This window comes from Aplidium turbinatum, chromosome 18 (assembly GCF_918807975.1).
Source record: "Aplidium turbinatum chromosome 18, kaAplTurb1.1, whole genome shotgun sequence".
Classification (NCBI taxonomy): domain Eukaryota; kingdom Metazoa; phylum Chordata; class Ascidiacea; order Aplousobranchia; family Polyclinidae; genus Aplidium; species Aplidium turbinatum.
In genome coordinates, this window is record NC_137489.1 from 4,167,506 (window position 1) to 4,185,341 (window position 17,836).

The window sequence follows — 17,836 nt, forward strand, 5'->3', positions numbered from 1 at the left end:
GTGATGGCCAGAAACAAAAACTCGTTTCAGAACTGGCATTCATTCTAGGTAGGCACTTTAACATGAGAAAGTTTTCCGTGCGAACCAGCTACCACCATTGCGCCGCATTGGTTAAGAAAGGTAGGACAATTTTCCTTATAAACTCAATTGATTACAGTCATTAAAGGGGTACTAAAGGAAAAACCTGACTTGGCGATTTTCCACGTTCTTTGTGTTTAACTTGCTACCATAAAACGATTGTCAATAAAATTTTGCCCAATTGCGGTCTGATCAGCATTCCGCGCGTACTTTTGTCAGAGCTTTCAAAACCAGAATGGGCCTGAGCAGCGAAGCGTGCGACTGTACAGTCTACGTAATAAAAGACGAGCAATCAGCTAATCACGCAACAGTTGTTACTGCCGGCGATTTAACTGTAGGCTATGTATGTATGTATGTACATCAAAACATCAGATTTCAACGTCAAAACACCAGACAGTTTGCTCAAAACCTCGTTGTAACGTGGCTTTTGTTATTGCTGTCTTTTGTGACGTATTCTCGAGTTGTGTTTGCACTTTTTGGTCATTTTTTTGAAAAAAAATGAAACATTGGACTTTGCCAGCGCCATTGAAAACAAATTTTTTTCGGTAATTTTTTTTGAAATGTATTTTTGAATGTTCAGTTTACGCATTTTAATGCTTAATTCCCGTTTGAAAATTTCATTTAGTAGCCTATGCCTTTAAGATCCTTCTTGCACTCAGTTCAGTAGAAGAAAAAAGAACATTAGCAGAGGGTGGGAATCGAACCCACGCAATCGAAATGACTATTTCCTTGCCCTAACCCCATTAGGCCACGCTGCTTGTGGAGACACTTTCACTTTATTTGTATCAATTTTTTTTTAGTGTAGATCGGTCAGAATATCACGTGCTGAGTCGCATGACTGAAATCAGCTGATTCGCAAGGAAAACTACCTTCGTTCTACTGTCTACAAGTGCTGCCATTGTTCTACCATATTTACACCTGAAGCATTGCATCTTAACTACCGTAATAAGATCGAATGATCGTTCGTAAGAATTAGTCCATTGTCCTCTTCTAAGAATTCCCAGATAATAGACACTAGACAGGCTATTATGTCAGAAGGAAATCAATTTAAAAAGGGGAGGGAATAAAATAAGAAAAAAAACTAGCATCGTTTCTCATTTTCATTGTTTCGCTCTGCAGGTAACCAAGTCCCTCCCTTTTGAAAAAGCGTGTATGGGTCACAAACTGTGTGGAGAAACCAATTTTACTTTGCTGCACCGTACTCTGGAATCATCAACAACAATAATGTTGATTTTCATTGCAGACTCCGAAACATTTTGAAATGTAGTTTATTAAAAACAAGAACAAAATATAAATTGTCTAATTCGCAAAACAAAAAGTACGTCACAGGATATGAGAATTGACACAATAAGATTGTAGGGATATTTGCTTTGATGCAAACCCAACTTTGCCACGGGGAAACACTGCAGAATCGGCAAGACGGCGCGACTTAAAAGAACAAGCTAAACGGAACACTCGGGGAGCAAGTAATTGTAGGCTACTTTACAATGATTCTACATCGTATTACAGTAAAATACAATTATTTGCAGACCTGGGGCAAAAAAGCGTTGGAATAACAAAAACAAACTAAAATGGAATAACAAGAATAAACTTTCTTCAATTCAAACCAAAGCAACATATATAGCTACAAAATAAGTCAGAAAAGAACTGGAGAACTCACAGAAGATGTGCACAGCTGACGATGGGGAAAGGAATGCATATCTTTTGAGTTAAATGTGAAAGTGGGATTCGGTTTGGTTATACAGTAGTTGCTTCAAAAGTGTAGGCCTATCAAGGGGTCTTTTCTTACTAAATTGACGTCCCCTCCGACAAAACTCCAGTTTCACTAATGCTGAGAATCAGGGACAATAACGCTTCAGCTGCTGCTCCAAGTGGTCGCATCACAGAGCTTGGGTTATGTCTTTTGAATCTGCTATAGTGCAGTGCATTACATGCTTCAATACAAAATTAGTACAATTCATGGGTTACATCATTTTGTATGTATGCACTCATAACTTCTTCATTGCAACTTTTTAACGATTTCAGTTGTTCGCGAGAACAATGGTAAAGAGTCGTCTGAGCTATCGTCAAATCTTAATGCTGATCGCACTTTGAAACAAAAATACATAACTTTCAATTCATGGAATCTAACGCTGACGTGGTCACACGAGAGTCTACGTTTGAGCAACCCAGAGTCAGAGTAGCCAACCATGACAGTGCGCCTGTCCCTGACGGCAAAATCGTTTGAGGTGTAGTCTAGTCACAAATATTTCGTTTAGTTTAGTAGATCGATTGGGCGTTTATTATCCTTGCAATAATTTAATTGGACTGTGCAGAGTTATAAGTGATTTTTTTTTTTCTCTTCGCTTATAAGTGAATCATTTTGCTTTCTTTTGTATAGCCTAAGCCTATTAACCAGTTCAGTTTTTATAGAATGAATTTTTCTTCTTTGTGGTAAACAGTGAATGGAGTTCCTTATCGCATTGCAACGAAAAATTTGAAGCGTTACAAACGGCGAACAACCCACAAAGTCACGGTTAGCGTGTTTACCACTACATAACCTCAACATTACCGAGGCTTTTCAGAGATGACTGATATGACGTCATTATGCATGCTTGTAGTGGATCCAAATCTCTGGTAACTTCACCCATAGGCTAAGGTGTTTTGAAGGATATTTTGTCATGCTCACTAAAACTCCTAGAGACATCACACTTTTTAAGACGCTAACCAGCGTTAAAAACATGCTAAAAGTCGCATTACTTTAAATGTAGATGACATAATGAAAAAAAAAAAATCATTAAAAATCTCTTAAAGTAGACGACAGTTCTTAAAAATGTGGTTGAAATTTTTGAGTAAAAATGTAATGCGAAAAGCGCAGGGAAAAACTGCTGCAAAAATAGTTTTGAAATAAACAACCGTCTTCAAAAAAGACGCAGCCGCATATTTCTGCAACTTAATCGACCACGGCGCACCATACTTCTAACAAGAAAGTAAAACACTTATTTCCTAAAATACTCATGATATTGGGAAGTGCTAGAGCAATGCATTGTAAAAATATAACCAAAGGCTGTCTTTTAAATATCTATTCAACGTTATGGTTGGAAATGCAAATGGAAGTGGTCAAGGTGCCAGAAGAAGTTGATAAAGCTTCAACCACGTAGCCTACAAACAATCTGGAATATTCGCCTACATCGAAAAGTTGCTGACTCATCAAAACCTTGTCTTTCTTCATGGTTGGTCTGGTTAGTGATATTATGACGTCTGTAATGACGCAGTATCTATGGTTAAAAAGCTAATTTAACTTTGTGAGGTTTCTTCGCCATTGGCGACTTTTGATTGGCTGTCCTGTCCAACTTTTGTCGGGTCGTTTTTTAAATTCAAAGTGACTTGCAGCGCCACCCAGAGAGCGGTTCTAGCCTTCCTAGTAGCCGCCGTCAGTCGCTCCAAGCTGTCCGCGAGCGCCAATGTCATCGTATCTGAAAAATAACAAGAATGAATAAACTTCAAAATAATGCCGCTGTCAAATGTGGGGGGAAAATGACCGAGACTTTACAAGCGACAATGAAACTAAAACATTTGATGAACTGAAGTTGAAAACGTTTAAGAAAAATTTCTTTCGCACCGATTGGTTGGAGCATATTTTACACTGATTATCCTGTTTTGGTACCAAGCGCATTATAACATTCGTGTTTTGTCGCTTCTACCTTTCTATAAACCTCTGCTATTGTTAATTGCTATTGTTAAGACAAAATTGTTACCCATGTCGTTATCTGCCACTGCCGGAACGGTCGGGGTATGTTGGAAAGAATTGATTTCGTCTCTTCTGTACGCCTCAGCCTCCCGGATGTAACGGTACTGGCCCTCCATACTGTTACTGACGCTGGGCAGCATGGGACCTTCAAGTAGATGCTCCATCCTGTCCAACAAAGCCATGACCTAAAAAGAACCGAGTAAAAGCGTGAGGTAAATGTTTCTCTGTACTAGTGAGCGCTCAGCCTTGTGCTGATAGCCGGGAAGAACGCCCCTTTCTTCACAGCGTGAGGTAAAGTTATTTTTTTCGGACATCTTACTTTCCCAGGGTGGCGACTGAACAGTGAAACATGACGTTGTTCCGATGTCTTGGTCATAACTTGTAAATAAATTTAATATTTTGTTGGGTTTTAATTGTTCTAGTAGCTATAGCTGCTAGCGGTGCAAACATTTCATTTCCAACTCTCTTCTACATTATGGAAACAGTAAAATTATTCCGGTGCAACATGACAGAGACGGCACAGTCATTCTCACTGATCGCAAGAGGAGACTCCATCAATCAACTTTACAAATGTTTGATGGAAAACCTCGGTTATTTTCATTCACATTTACAGCGCATCACTTTCCCTACCCGGCTATGTTCTCTCTGCTGGTCCGATATCAACTTGTCGACCCTGGAGGGGTTTTGAGGGGGTTTAGGTAGGGGGGTGTTGTTTGAACTTGTCACTCTTCTGCCTGGGAATGTTCTCGCCAATTCCGATTCCGTCTGAGTTTGATTAAAACATCACCATTAAAGCATGACGTCAAAGCAACGTTATAATTTCGTTAAAGTTATCCACCAAGTTTGTGTAAACTGACAGCAGTGCAGTCAGTTACGGTCCCAAAGTTTTTATCTGGCGTGGAAACAGCGTGAAGGGTATGAGAATGGTTATGATACATTTGAACGGCAAATGATATGTTCATATATTCGATACCAGCTAACAATGGCCTTGAGGGAGACAGTTATGTTCCTTCGTTGAAACTTATTTAAAATCAAAACGACTCATAAAGTGACATGAAACTTGGGAGCAAAAATTCGTAGAACAGTTTAACCAGGAATTACGGTCACACACAATGTGACTTGGTTCGACTCCCGGCTTAAGCTGGTTGCTGATAAACAGCGCTCACTTCTACCCAAGGTGTAATAAATTGGGTGGACGTTGTTGCCGAAGGAAAAATGGCCGGGAGAAACTACTCTCACTGAGTATGGAACAACCTTTACAACGTGGATCAAACACGAAAGAAACTCTAATTTTGAGCTAAACCTTTCAATTGAAACAAATACCTTCTTTCTCTCTTTCTCCAGGCTCCTGTACTGGTCGTAGCATTCCTCAAGTGAAATATAAAGTTTGTTTTGTGAGTAGGTCCGCGATGGTTTCACGCATGCTGGAGGTGCGTTATATGCACTGCTAGGTGGCGGTGTTCCTGCATGTAGGGAAACGTTAAAAACGGATTCGGTATTCGGTATTTCAATCGTGATTTCATTTTCGAATCCAACCAAAGGATCATGTTACATTTAAGGTCGCCACAGTAAATGTTTTAAATCGGTATTTAAACTATGTTTTGTTTAACCCGCTTTCAACATACCGGCAGGCTACTCTTCTCGTTGTAGCAGAAAAAGATTAACAACAACAAAAACACATGACGGCGACAATCAGCCAAAATAAGTCGACTGCAGGACAAAGAATTGAAACACCTTTTAAATTATCAACTAAAATGAGCCAGTTTTCACTTTCATGTCTGATCTATTGTATTCTATATGTTACTTAAAATAACCAGCTGTTACAGCAATTCGAAGTTACCCTGACGTAAGCAACAAAGACAATAAAAAACGGAAGTTGCAAAAGAGGAAAATTACCAAAAAAAAATTTCTTTGCATAATATATTACAAAGCTCATAATATAACATAAAGCCATACCGTACATCCTTGGCATGGGAACCGGATTTCCAAGCTTGTCAAATGCAACCAGCGGCCAACCTTTGACGTTCGCTAAGGATGGAAATACACCCGATGGATCTCTATTCAGGGGAAAACCCACAGATGTTTGATTATAAAGCATTTGGGGATCAGTGAAAGGATATTTAGAGGGGTCCAACGTGTTCAAAGGAGGGTATGAAGAGGGGTAAAAAAATTGAGGCAAAAATGGTTGAGGTACAAAAGGGGGTAAATTTGGGTTGATTATTGAGTTGGATCCTTGTTGTGGAGGTTTCATAAATTTGTTGAACTGTTGTAATCCTCGTTGGGTGAAAGGATTACTACCCAAGTTAGGTTCCGACATCATATAACCCCCTAAGGAAGCTGGGGCTGAAAGGAGTTCCTTCTGGCTATTTTTCTTAATCTGCAATATGAAAATGCAAGAGCTTGAAATTTGCATCCCTAAAGCACTTGACATTGTATACGGTACGTCTAAAATAGGGGCGCTTAATATTTTTTTTACAAAGAGTCACAAATTCAAAATAGGCAACAATTTTTTGCTAGTTTTGCAAAAAGCCTAATGTACTATGCATTCTCAGAAATTTTTATGGGTCATAAAAAAGGGCAGTCCAAAGCAGAATTGGCCGCGGGCCGTAGTTGGGACTTCCTAGTCAAAAAGAAGGTGACACATGCAGGGCCTCTGAGAGAAATTTTCACTAGGGGTACGAAGAGTCATTCCGGGCCCCCTCTCACTCCGGGCCCTCTTTGTTATGAGCAAAAAGTGTGATGTTTGCATAGGCGTATTGCACATCATACAACATTTTACTGCAGAATTGGACATCTGTGCGCAATAATAGTATCAGGCTGCAATAAAACTATTATTTAGTGTTTTGTGTTGTGCATATCATGTGATCTGTCCCTCGCCAATTTGTGTATCCTGCATTGAATTCGTGTGTCAGTTGTCGATGGTGCTGTTGAGAGGTGTCGCTTGTAGGCTACAGCTTTAATATAAAATTTTCAAATTCATTTTTCTTAGGTGTAGCCTATAGTTATTCCTGATGAGGACACTATGCGGCGTTGAAAACGTTAGATTTAGTAGTTTTTTTTTCTTTTTTTGTGTGTTTAATAAAAAATGTTAAATCCATTAACGTTACTGTGCTATGTATCTGGAACAACAAGTCAAGCTCTCTAGCAAGGGTCCAAGGCTCAAACATAACATCTTGTTAAAGCATAATCAAATTAATCATCTGACCAATAACTTTTCTTCATTAACTTTTGCATCCACCAAATGCCTAGCAGAAGTGAACGAAGTCACTTTTTTTTACTCCGGCTGCGCTCCTGCTTCGAAAGTATTCACTCCGGCTTCTGCTCCGAAATTCATTTTGAAGTGAAATAAGCGTGAAACTACCTTTTTCAAACAGTTTTTTTTAAAAGACCGGGTTTTTTTTCAAACCTGCTTTTGGTACACTATGCCTCCCCCCCCATGGACAGGAGAATAACAAACTTTAATGATTTAATTTAGGTTGCTTTTAACAAAACATTTTTGCACGTAAAGCATTCAATCACTACTTTGGCCCTCTTAATTTGCGCGCAATGCATTCAATTACCTTTCCGGGCCCTTTTTCTACATTACGGGCCCTCCCCAGGACTAAAGAATAACAACTTTTATGCTTGAACATAGTCGTTTAGAATGGTTTTAACCAAACGTTTTTGTGCGTAAACTACAAAATTACAATTTCGGGCCCCCCAACAATCACAGTCCTGGGCCCTCAAGGGTACACCGTACCCTCCGCACTCCCCTCTCATAGGCCTTGGACACATGAGAACCGACATGACATTAAATCAATGCAATGCAATCGTAACAAGTTAACAACAACATATTGTGAACTCCACAATGGTTTGAAGTGACTCAATAATGTTATAATTGACAAAAGTAATACAGTGTATAATATACTGTACAAAATAAAGCAGCTTAATTTCACTATGGTGTGTTCAATAATGTTGGGCTAGAAATCAATTCTAACGGATTAAGATCTAACATATTTAAACTGAATATTTTCTAAATTTGATCGAGTCAAACTGAATCTTTTTTTTATCACAAGACACGTAGCTGAGTCGCTTCAATAGAACATCGTTGTAGGTTCAATAATCAATACATGTCAGAAAATAAGCCTGCTTTATTTTTTTCTGAATATTAGGAATTCATGTCTGTGCAAGCATTTGCCATGGTAAGCTCTTTTTGATGCATTTTTCAAAAATATTTCATGACTTAGTGAAAAAAGTAATTTACTCTATCTGAACCATGAAGTGTAGATGATTATTACTTTCTTGAAAAAGGCGCAGGGTTGGGTCGAAAACGTTCATACTCGCTCTCTTGATAGTTTTGTCATTTACTTGTCAACTCAATTACAATTCAGTGTTAAATATCAAACAGTTTTCTATGTGTTCTTGACCAACAATTCTCACATTGCATTCCGCCATGGTAGAAGTTACATCTTTAGACTTTGTTCTATGATCAAGTAATGCATGTTGCTCTGCTTCACTGTGCTGGTTGTAAGATAGATTAGACGAGTTTGCCACATCTGAACATTAGCAACAGAACAAACTTTAATATTAAAAGCAGTTTGCACAAAAAAATAAATCAAGAACCTAAATTGCAAAATGTAAATGCATGTTCAACAAACGCTGAAAACCAAACCGTTTTCATTTATCAATAGTAATGAAGATGAAAGCAGTTTAGTTTATTAAAGCTGAGTTTAGTTTCTGTATTTTGGGCTTTTTTTCATCAGAGCATTTTTTATGATCAATACAGAGAAGAATGTTGCAAAAATGGCAATTGCAAAGAGCTTTGGTAAAAGCCGTTTTTGACTAGCACGGCAGACCAAGGACAATTTTGTGTCACCTTTGTTGGCTCATATGCCAGCGAGCATGGAAGAACGTGAAGATGAAGATTCAAGATGATGAGGATAACATTCGGCTCAACTACTTACGCTTTGCAAAGCGACCGAAACGATAACTCATCGAAACCGAGTAGTTCGAAAACACTTCATGATATGCCCAAAAATGGGAACAATAATTAGCTTCTTTGTCTTCTAACCACATTTACCCAATGAAAATAACATAACAAAAAAATAACTTCGAACGGATGTACCAAAGTAAACTTAGAATGAACATTGAACAGCTAGTGTTTTCAGCAATTGGTAGGCTAGCAGCTTCATTTACTTTGTTTCATAAAAGAATCATGGTCGGGATTTGTCAACGGTGTCTTACTATCACATCGACTCATGCTCATCTCAATACCTGATGAGGCAGACTCGCATCTCCATGGGGAACCAATCTGCTTGAAACACAAAATCCTGCATCAATTGACGCTGATAAATTGTTTACAAGACAAGAAAGAACTGACTATACAAAGTCAGACTGGTTCAGCAATTGGATATGTTCGGTTTGGCAAATGTAGTAGGAAATGAAAAATCAGTTCAAAAGGGGAGTGAAAGGTAAAATATGTCATGCTCAAACAATGGAAAAAAATAATTAATTTAATGCTTATTACATTGAAATAACGTTTACGGCCTTGCAAAAAGAAAATCTTATTTGTACATCAGACAAACTTTAGTAGATTATACACTACAGATCCGGCTGTAAGTCATTAAGCGTTTTTTGCATTTGTCACTACTTTTACCGCATTATCCGGCTGTTGCTGGGATAAGATGGGACGAAACATGTTTTGGTCTAAGGGGCTGGGTGTCGGGACATCACGTGAGGTGTACGACAGAGGCTCGATAGGAGAAGGAAAAGCACTATCTTGGTCAAACCTGCTGAAACCTGTTTTAACAAGTTTTCGTGAGATTAGTCAAACCAAGCATACGAATTAATTCCTTGTTATATCACAGTGGCTTTCAATTTCTACAAAAATAGGCCACTACAACAAGTTAATGTATTTGTTTCGAAACCAGCAGTAGCCGACAGAGAAAACAACAGTGAGGTAATAGAGTGCATGAGGCACTTGGCCTGTGCACACACAAAGCTTGTTTGGTTTCGGTTGTACTGGGGGTAAATGCACCATAATAGCGTTCACCCAGGATAAAGCAGCTGAAGCAAGAGGACTGGTCAGTGGTCACCCTATTCTTTCTAGTGTACAACAATCGTTCTTGAGATACCATTCATTCGGTAGTAGTAGCTTTGTGTGACGTTTTCACACTTGAAGCCCGTTTAGTCAGTTTTTAAATATATTGTCGCATTTGTAAACCCAGACATCATGCCAAAGCTTATATATATTCGGTAACTGCATAAAACACACCGATATACTGTAGAAATCTTAGGATAAATGAATTCTGCGAGAAACGCTTTGGGTGATGCTTAAGTTGTTCTTGCCAGTTACAAAAGCAACAAAACTTAAAATCTTGTAGCTGATTTCAATGAACGAATCTTTGCAAACTGATAAAATATTATGCTGCATAACTTTGCATCTTACCGTCATAGCTTCTACCACTGGTAAGCATTTTTCTTGGTGTAGTCTGCTGTTTGACAGGGTCAATAGCATGAAGTTGAAGGTCAGAAATATCTCCAGATCGTAATCCTGGAATGTCGAATGGGTCAATCAAAGTAGTCTTGGTAAAAAGGATAAAAATCTGTTAGACATGGCTTTACCTGCCCCACTATTCATTAGTGGCGGAGTCCCATTCCCCAAGCCCAGTTCACGAAACTTTCTTTGGATGAGATGTTCTTGCAGCTCATGTGCCCTGCGTATTTTTGTACGTACGCAGATTAACAAGATGCCAATATATATATTAAAGCATATCATACGTAAGATAACCACTACATAATCGATAACGTAACTTCGGATGTTTGATCGTCGGTTGCGTGGCAAGAGCGAGTGCGCGACTTCCAAAAAGACGCAGATTCGACGCCGCTCTAGGCCACGCGGCTGCGTCTCAGCAAGGCATTTAATGACGTACCAAACCAATTTGGAGCAGCTGAATCGATGACTGTATATCCCTTTGCTGCTTCCAGCCATGATTTTGTAGCGTGCGTACAGTATGATCTCGCAAAATAAATACTATCAGGAGGCCCACTGTCTTCCACAAGAGGACAGGGTTGTTGGAATACCATGGGTCGGTTTAACTACTTGTCATCTTCGCGTCCAAGAATAGCACAATCAAGTTTCAGCAGCAACGGCATTGAGTAGCAAAACATCTGAGTTGGTATTGCGAAAAGAAAAAAAAATACTTAGGCCAATATAAAAAAGCGTGACTTTTAGAGGATAATGCCCAAAGTACTATTGTAGCTACCAGATATTCCATTTAATCTGCAGTGTATGTGCAGACAGTAGGATCTTTTCATTTAAGCAAAAGACGTTGGAATGACTTCATATCGTTCAGAAGTGCAATAATATACTTATGTGTGTTTTTATGTTGGCTGTGTCCAATATGGCAAGCCTGCGTAGCTTCCAGTACTTTACTAACCAGACAGTGTCAAAGCAACATGTTTACCCCACATCCATTCGCTCATCTATGAGTGACAAACGGCAAAGAATTCCAGTGCAATTTTTATGAAGACTGTGGTATGACTGGAAAGAACATTAAACCCAGATATAGTTACTATTCTCTACACCCTGTTCACCCTAAAAGGGGGATCATTAGAAGGTCCTTATTCAAACAGAATCCTATTTCTATAGAATAGAATCCTATTTCTATAGAATAGAATTCTACTTGAATAAGGACCTTCTAATGATCCCCCTTTTAAGGTAAAACAGGCTGTGGAGTGTGGAGGTGTAGAGAATAGTAACTATATTTGAGGTAATTCGCTCTGCTCCGCTTTTTGTTTGGCGTTGAGCACTTTTTGTAGTATTAATAGTATTTATTGTTTAAACCCAGATATGTGCACATAAAAGCGTGAACGAAGCGTAGATGACCTTGTATCGGTGTTAGGTTGAGTGTTGGTTTGTTGGTGAGGCGTAGAGTGAAGGTAGGTGTTGGTGAGATCAGGTAGAAACGATTGAATCCCAAAATTGTCGGTCCCGTCACCTGTTGTAAGATCTGTTTAGATAATAATCGGAGAATGTAACTAACTTGCCAAACGCAAAGGCAACGTTAGGAAAATGCAACATAGACAGTATAGACACGGTAACGAGACATTAGACGTTTAGACATGGGCGGGACAATACGTCTTCAACCAGTTGTGGAAAATAAATTTGTGTACAGCAAATCTTGACAAATAGAATAAAATAGATAGCTGATACTGTATATGAAAAGACTGATTTCTTCTTTATATCTTAAAGCATACTAAACGTTTTGTGATTGAATCTATAGTACATCTGCACATGTCTCATATAAGAAACTACACATTCCAATTTAGCAAACAAAGTTGTAATAATAATAAAAATCATTAAAAAACCAGACCATTATCGTTTGTCTCTGTAGTGTGTACTAAGATGCATAGAGCTGTTTCAAAGGGGTATGAGGTGTCAACAGCCACCGACCACATTAAATAGCGACCTCAACCAGCTGTGCATGACTGAGCTAGGTGCTAGGGAGGACGCCCAACCTGTAAAAATACACTCCAACCCATACGGTAAAGAACAGAAACAGTGCATCCTAAAATGTAAAACTCTACATGCATAGTGCACGGTTACCTTGAGAGTTAAAGTATTGAGCACTATTGGGATTTCCTTGAAAGTTTGGCCAAGATACTTCATAAGGTCTTAAGTTTTCTTTTTGGCTCTGGTTTCTGTAATAAAAGCAACGGCAACCGTACGTAAGTTTTATTGATTAATACGAAACTTAAAATACTGGTATAAGTAATTCTAAATAATAAATAGACATCAACCAGCCTGTATCTGCTGTGGATTTTCATCTCATCGCCTTCAAAGTTTTGACAATCTTGCATGTTCAAAAAGTCTCCACTGCCCGAAAGCACACTTGAGCCAAGAAGGCTAGCTGTAAGACCAGTTATTATCATCATCATCATAATCCATCGTCGGTTTGTTCCCCACTAGTGGGGGTGGCCGATCAGTTATCAATTATATAATTGACTTTGATACAAAATTTTAGTCTGATAAAACGCAGTTATGAAAAATGTACAATAAAAAGCAATCCAGTTTAAACTAGTATTATCAAATTTAAGATATTTTGCTCCAATTTAACAAATTGTCAAACTAAGCGAAGTTAGCTGGAATTCAAATATCAAGTAAAAGATTTTTGAAAAAAAAATAGCCTAACAAAAACATTTTAATGAAGCACTTACCAGGTGTCACATTATTATCATGCAGGACTTGCCTACCAGTACCCTTATCTCCTGGGAACAAGCCTGACAAGCTATCAGAAAATCCATCGCCAGTATAATCTAAGTTGCAGCTTCTATTGGAATGTTTCGACAAATCATTGTACAATCGCAGATTATTGGATGAGTGATGACTGGGAAGTCCAAATTGGTTGTTGGGTTCATTTTCAAAATTTGGTGCACTTCTTAACCTTTGCAGTCTATTTGGCACTGGAAACTTTGATGGTAACCCCTGACAGAATATGTACCGAACTGAAATTTCTATAGTATGACACTTCACTGTCAACACTTTCTGTCAATAACTGTTTAAGTGCTTCCTGATGGTAAACATGTTCTATGTTTCTCCTAAAGTCTATACTGTAGTTTTCTCCTACTCTAGAGACTCAACTTTTCTCCTGTATTGTTTCATTCTGTACGCCTAGTGATAAATGTAACTGTCTTGTAACACTTGTCAGAAATGTAACTTATATTTCAAAGAAAAACATAACCAAAGCAAATTTAAACTCTTTAAATGCATTAAACATTATAATTTTTCATGTAGAATTTTATAGGTCTAGCTTCAATACAATCAAGGCAGTTTTCCAGTTTAGTTTATATGTCATGACATAGCAATAACACATATAGGAGTTATCATATAGGACATTACATACATTATTATCACTGCATGCCATAAGTAAATGACAAAAATTAAAATTACAGTCAGACCTCATTTGTTGGACTAAGCTACTTTGATTTATGGGAATTTGTGTACCAGTACATCTAAACACCAAAAATTATAATTAAACAGGTGTGATACCTATTTTTTCTGCTTTTTCTAGCGCACGTCTACTGTAAGTAAGTTATTCCTACTTAGGGAGTCTGCTAAATGTTTTTCTTCTACTGTATTTTACCTTCTTGTGAGAGAAAAAAAGTTATCTACAAATAGAGTTAATGAGAACTATGCATCAGATAAAAGGTCCAGCTCTGAGGTCTAACAGTACATAACTTATACACTAACTTGACTGGATGGTCCTAGTAGATACTGGTTACTCTCCAAAGCTTCAGCTGGTTTGTTCAAAGTTGAAATATTTCTGTATTCTTTTGTGGGCCCCCATGGAGATGAATCATTTCTTTAGAAAGACAATAATGTTGTTGGTACTGATAAAAATGTTGTAGGCTACATAGCCTATCTTCAAACCTAGTGATAAAATTTAACACATTTAACATGAAATAACCACTCTGAACATATTTTCAAGTTTGCTGTATTTGCAATATTTCTTATGTTATTTCTTGAGAAAACAACAGTTTACACATTGCTACAGCTCACAAAATATCAATGAAGCAATGAACATAATTTATAAACTTTTGGCTTTACTTTCCTATTCATCAGTTGAAAATTGCAAGTAAGCCTTACTAGGTTGAGAATGTAAGTAAATTCAAGTTGGACACATAAGATTTTCAATGTTTAGAAATCTGTGATGATATTGCAAAAAACAACAAACCTTTCCACTGGTTGTGATGGCTTGTCACTCAAAATGTTGGCAACGAGATCAAGCAAAGTTCCATCGGTTCTGATATAACAAGTATTAAGTGATTTGGCAAACAGTGGGTTGGTCTGATATAGTGAGATTGGCTAATTATAAAAACAATTACAAAAGCACACTACACAACACCACAAAACAGCTGCTCAAGATACTTGTGAGCACAATATACAACTTTAGGCTTTTTAATTACCATGCAGAATGTTCTTTATTCCGATGCGAAAACATGAAATCAAAACAATCACTGATAAATAAACTAAAACTAAGGAAACAAGATAAACAATACTTGCTTTGTGGATGACTCATCAGTATTGGTGGACCACGGCATGTATAAAGAAGAAGATTCCATAGGAGGTCATTGGGTCACAGTGTTTGTTGCAAATTGCATCCAGATACTAAAAAATCAACAAAGGATTCTATATGATACAGCATTGAATTTATGAAAAACACAACTTAACGCAAAAATGCATTAATCAGCTTTGTTCATTTTTGAGCTAAAAGTTTAATTCTGATACAGTTTTTTGCACTTGCAACTACATTTGTATGCATGACCAATGACCATATATTACTGAACCTTTTAGGAATGATAGAAGTAGATATTTTATTGTCGCAAATGACTTTATAACCCAATTACTAGTAACTGAACAAACTTAAAAAATTGGCTAATTATATAGCTAGTCCATGTGCATATTTGCAATCAATTTTTTCAAGGACCTCTAGAATTCTTATTTGTTAACTTTGTTTTTATAGAAAGATATTTTTATAGGCTACTCTTAAGCATGTAATAATTTGGTAGTATTGTTATGTTTTAAAATTACAATAGCACATTCTGTGATTACTGTTTTAATTCCAAAATGTGTCTAAACACCACTGTAATTCTGTCAGAATAATTCTGCGCGATCTGCCTAATAAAGTAATCCGTAAAAAACAAGCGGTGAATAATGAGATGACAGCAGCAAGACACAGACCCTGATAACAGCACTTCTTGTTGATATATTTATTTTTGTGCCGCTTGACACTCAGGATGCCAGTTTTTGTACATTTTTTTTTACCAAAAACGAAGTTTTTTAATAAAGTAATTTAAAAACTAAAAAAAAGACATATAGTTAGCATAAAAAGATAAAACTTATGCAAGTTGTGATAATATTATTGATAAACTGTCAATTTCAATTGCAAAATATTTACAAATTTGTTATGTGGACACAATTACTTTTGTGATTGCAGATATGCACATAAACCCTACACATTGCACATAAATGAATAGATCAAACTACAATTTGCACAAACTGCACAAAGCCATCATAAAATGTATACGGTATCAGTTTATATGTAAGCACATAGCTTACTGCACTATCACCTGAGATCCCTACATTGTTGAAGGAAAAACCTAGCCTAAGCAAGTGTGAATTAGGGTACCAGCAGTGGCTACAGTATGCAAGCAACTGTACAGTAGGCCAGGGTTTCCCAAACTGTGGTCCGCGACGACTGCACAGGTGGTCCGTGGCAACAAGAAATGATAATGTTGTGGATATGTTTCCTGTTCTGTGTGACTACATTACCAACAAACCCTTAATTAATGCAAAGTTGATTTTCTCTGACGTTACACAACATTTGGAATTGCTTTCTGCACATTTCAAGAAGTACTTTTTAAAAGAGACATAATGAGAATTTTGACTGGATTTTAATTGACCTTTTGTTGTTAGAAGACTGATCTGTCAGGACGCAAAGAAGAAGAATTAGCAAATTATCATCTGATCGAACTTTAATGCTTAGTTTCAATCAAACAGCTATTGCATCTTTCTGGTTAAATGTTGTGGAGGCACCCATTGCTATCGCAAAAGGCAACTAAAATTTATTGCCTTTTGCCACGACCTACATGTGTGAGACAGCATTTTCAGCTCTTACCAACATGAAGACAAAATACAGCTCCAGACTTTCCGTGGACCCTGACTTACGAGTTTACCTTTCACAAATAACTCCAAGAATTGATAACTTGTGCAATGAGAAGCAATCCCATCCGTCCCATTGATGTCCCGTAGTCATTTTTTTAAATAAACAAAATTCGGTTTTATTCATTTTTACCTTTATATTGGGGGTCCGCGAATGAACAGATTCACAAATAATGGTCCGTGACCCAAAAAAGTTTGGGAAACCCTGCAGTAGGCTACCTAATTTATCATATTTTTTCTGCTCTCCACAAAGCAAACAACAAACTCTGCTAATTCATTAATATCACTTAAACATTATGTTCATTGACCATTATGTTTATCACAACCTGGCTATTTAGAACAATAACCTACAAACTGGACAACTTACAATACTTTATGCCTGCCACAAGCTTTCTTGACATACTAATCTAAGCTACTTTACAGTAATTTACCAATTTATGCAAGGAAAATTAGTTCAGACAGTAATTGAAATATTGGTGATGTTCCTCAATGTGAAATTCTGCCACTTTTCCAGAATGAATGAAATAAGTGTGAGCTAAAGCCAGCGCAAATATTACAAGCTAAGACCTTTCCGTTGAACAAACCGCCAAGACTAAAATAATCTGGGCTGAAGTTAATGAAGCATGACGAAGCAAGATGACGATAGGGTTAAGTTTCAACATTTTAAAAGGTAGAAAGTTAGAGTAATCAATTTGTGGTATAGTTTTAACATGTTCTCCACAAAAGCGTAAAAATCAAAACATATTATTCTATGCACTTCTAACAGCAGGTTATTGATACTCTATCGAAAAAAAACATGCGGAGTTGTTCAAACAAATGCAAATATCATAATTTTTTTCTTTAAAGTCAAGTGTAAGCTAAACCTATTCATCTAGAAAATTTTTTACGTTTCGGTTGACTGGTGTCGTCTTACCTAGATTGTGTAAGGGCGGGATGTAGTGACTAGAAAATATATTACTTTTTTATTTTATTTTTTTTTCAAAATAAATAAATAAATAAAATCGAAAGTTATTGATTTTTCAGGTTGTATTAAATTGAAAGTATGATACTTTTAGTTGTCGAATTAAGTAAAAGCGTCCCTCCCTGGATTAGTTATTGTAAGCCCAATTGAAACAATAAAACAGTTCCTAATGAAACAGGTCTTTTCGTACAAAAAACTGGCTTCAATGCCTTTAATAGACCTAAGTAGATTTAGACTTAACCTACCTTTTATAGGATATAATAGCCTAATTTGAAAGTTTTTTCAGTCATAGCTGCCCTTCAACCATAGCCGTACGAGACCAAAGCATTTTGGGGGGGGCAGAAAGTAAATTTGCCCAAATGTG

At 37.2% G+C, this 17,836-nt stretch overlaps 1 protein-coding gene across 2 annotated transcripts; it reads right to left on the minus strand.

Annotated features, from left to right (window-relative positions):
- Window positions 1-1,328: 1,328 nt before the first annotated feature.
- On the minus strand, window positions 1,329-17,085 carry LOC145787716 (uncharacterized). Of its 2 annotated transcripts, none has more exons than XM_082599520.1 (18): window positions 16,943-17,085; window positions 14,853-14,957; window positions 14,524-14,592; window positions 14,040-14,151; window positions 13,007-13,274; window positions 12,594-12,699; window positions 12,396-12,490; window positions 11,676-11,787; window positions 10,412-10,503; window positions 10,236-10,340; window positions 9,444-9,586; window positions 8,984-9,098; window positions 8,228-8,343; window positions 5,765-6,185; window positions 5,132-5,271; window positions 4,439-4,573; window positions 3,816-3,993; window positions 1,329-3,533 (listed from the first exon to the last, which is right to left on the minus strand). In XM_082599520.1, the coding sequence occupies exons 2-18, from the start codon at window positions 14,909-14,911 to the stop codon at window positions 3,355-3,357; spliced, it is 2,445 nt and encodes an 814-aa protein (XP_082455646.1). In that variant the 5' UTR covers window positions 14,912-14,957; window positions 16,943-17,085; the 3' UTR covers window positions 1,329-3,354. The 2 variants fall into 2 exon arrangements, with proteins under 2 accessions (XP_082455646.1, XP_082455645.1); XM_082599519.1 differs by having other exon boundaries at window positions 11,676-11,799.
- Between the last annotated feature and the right edge of the window lie 751 nt (window positions 17,086-17,836).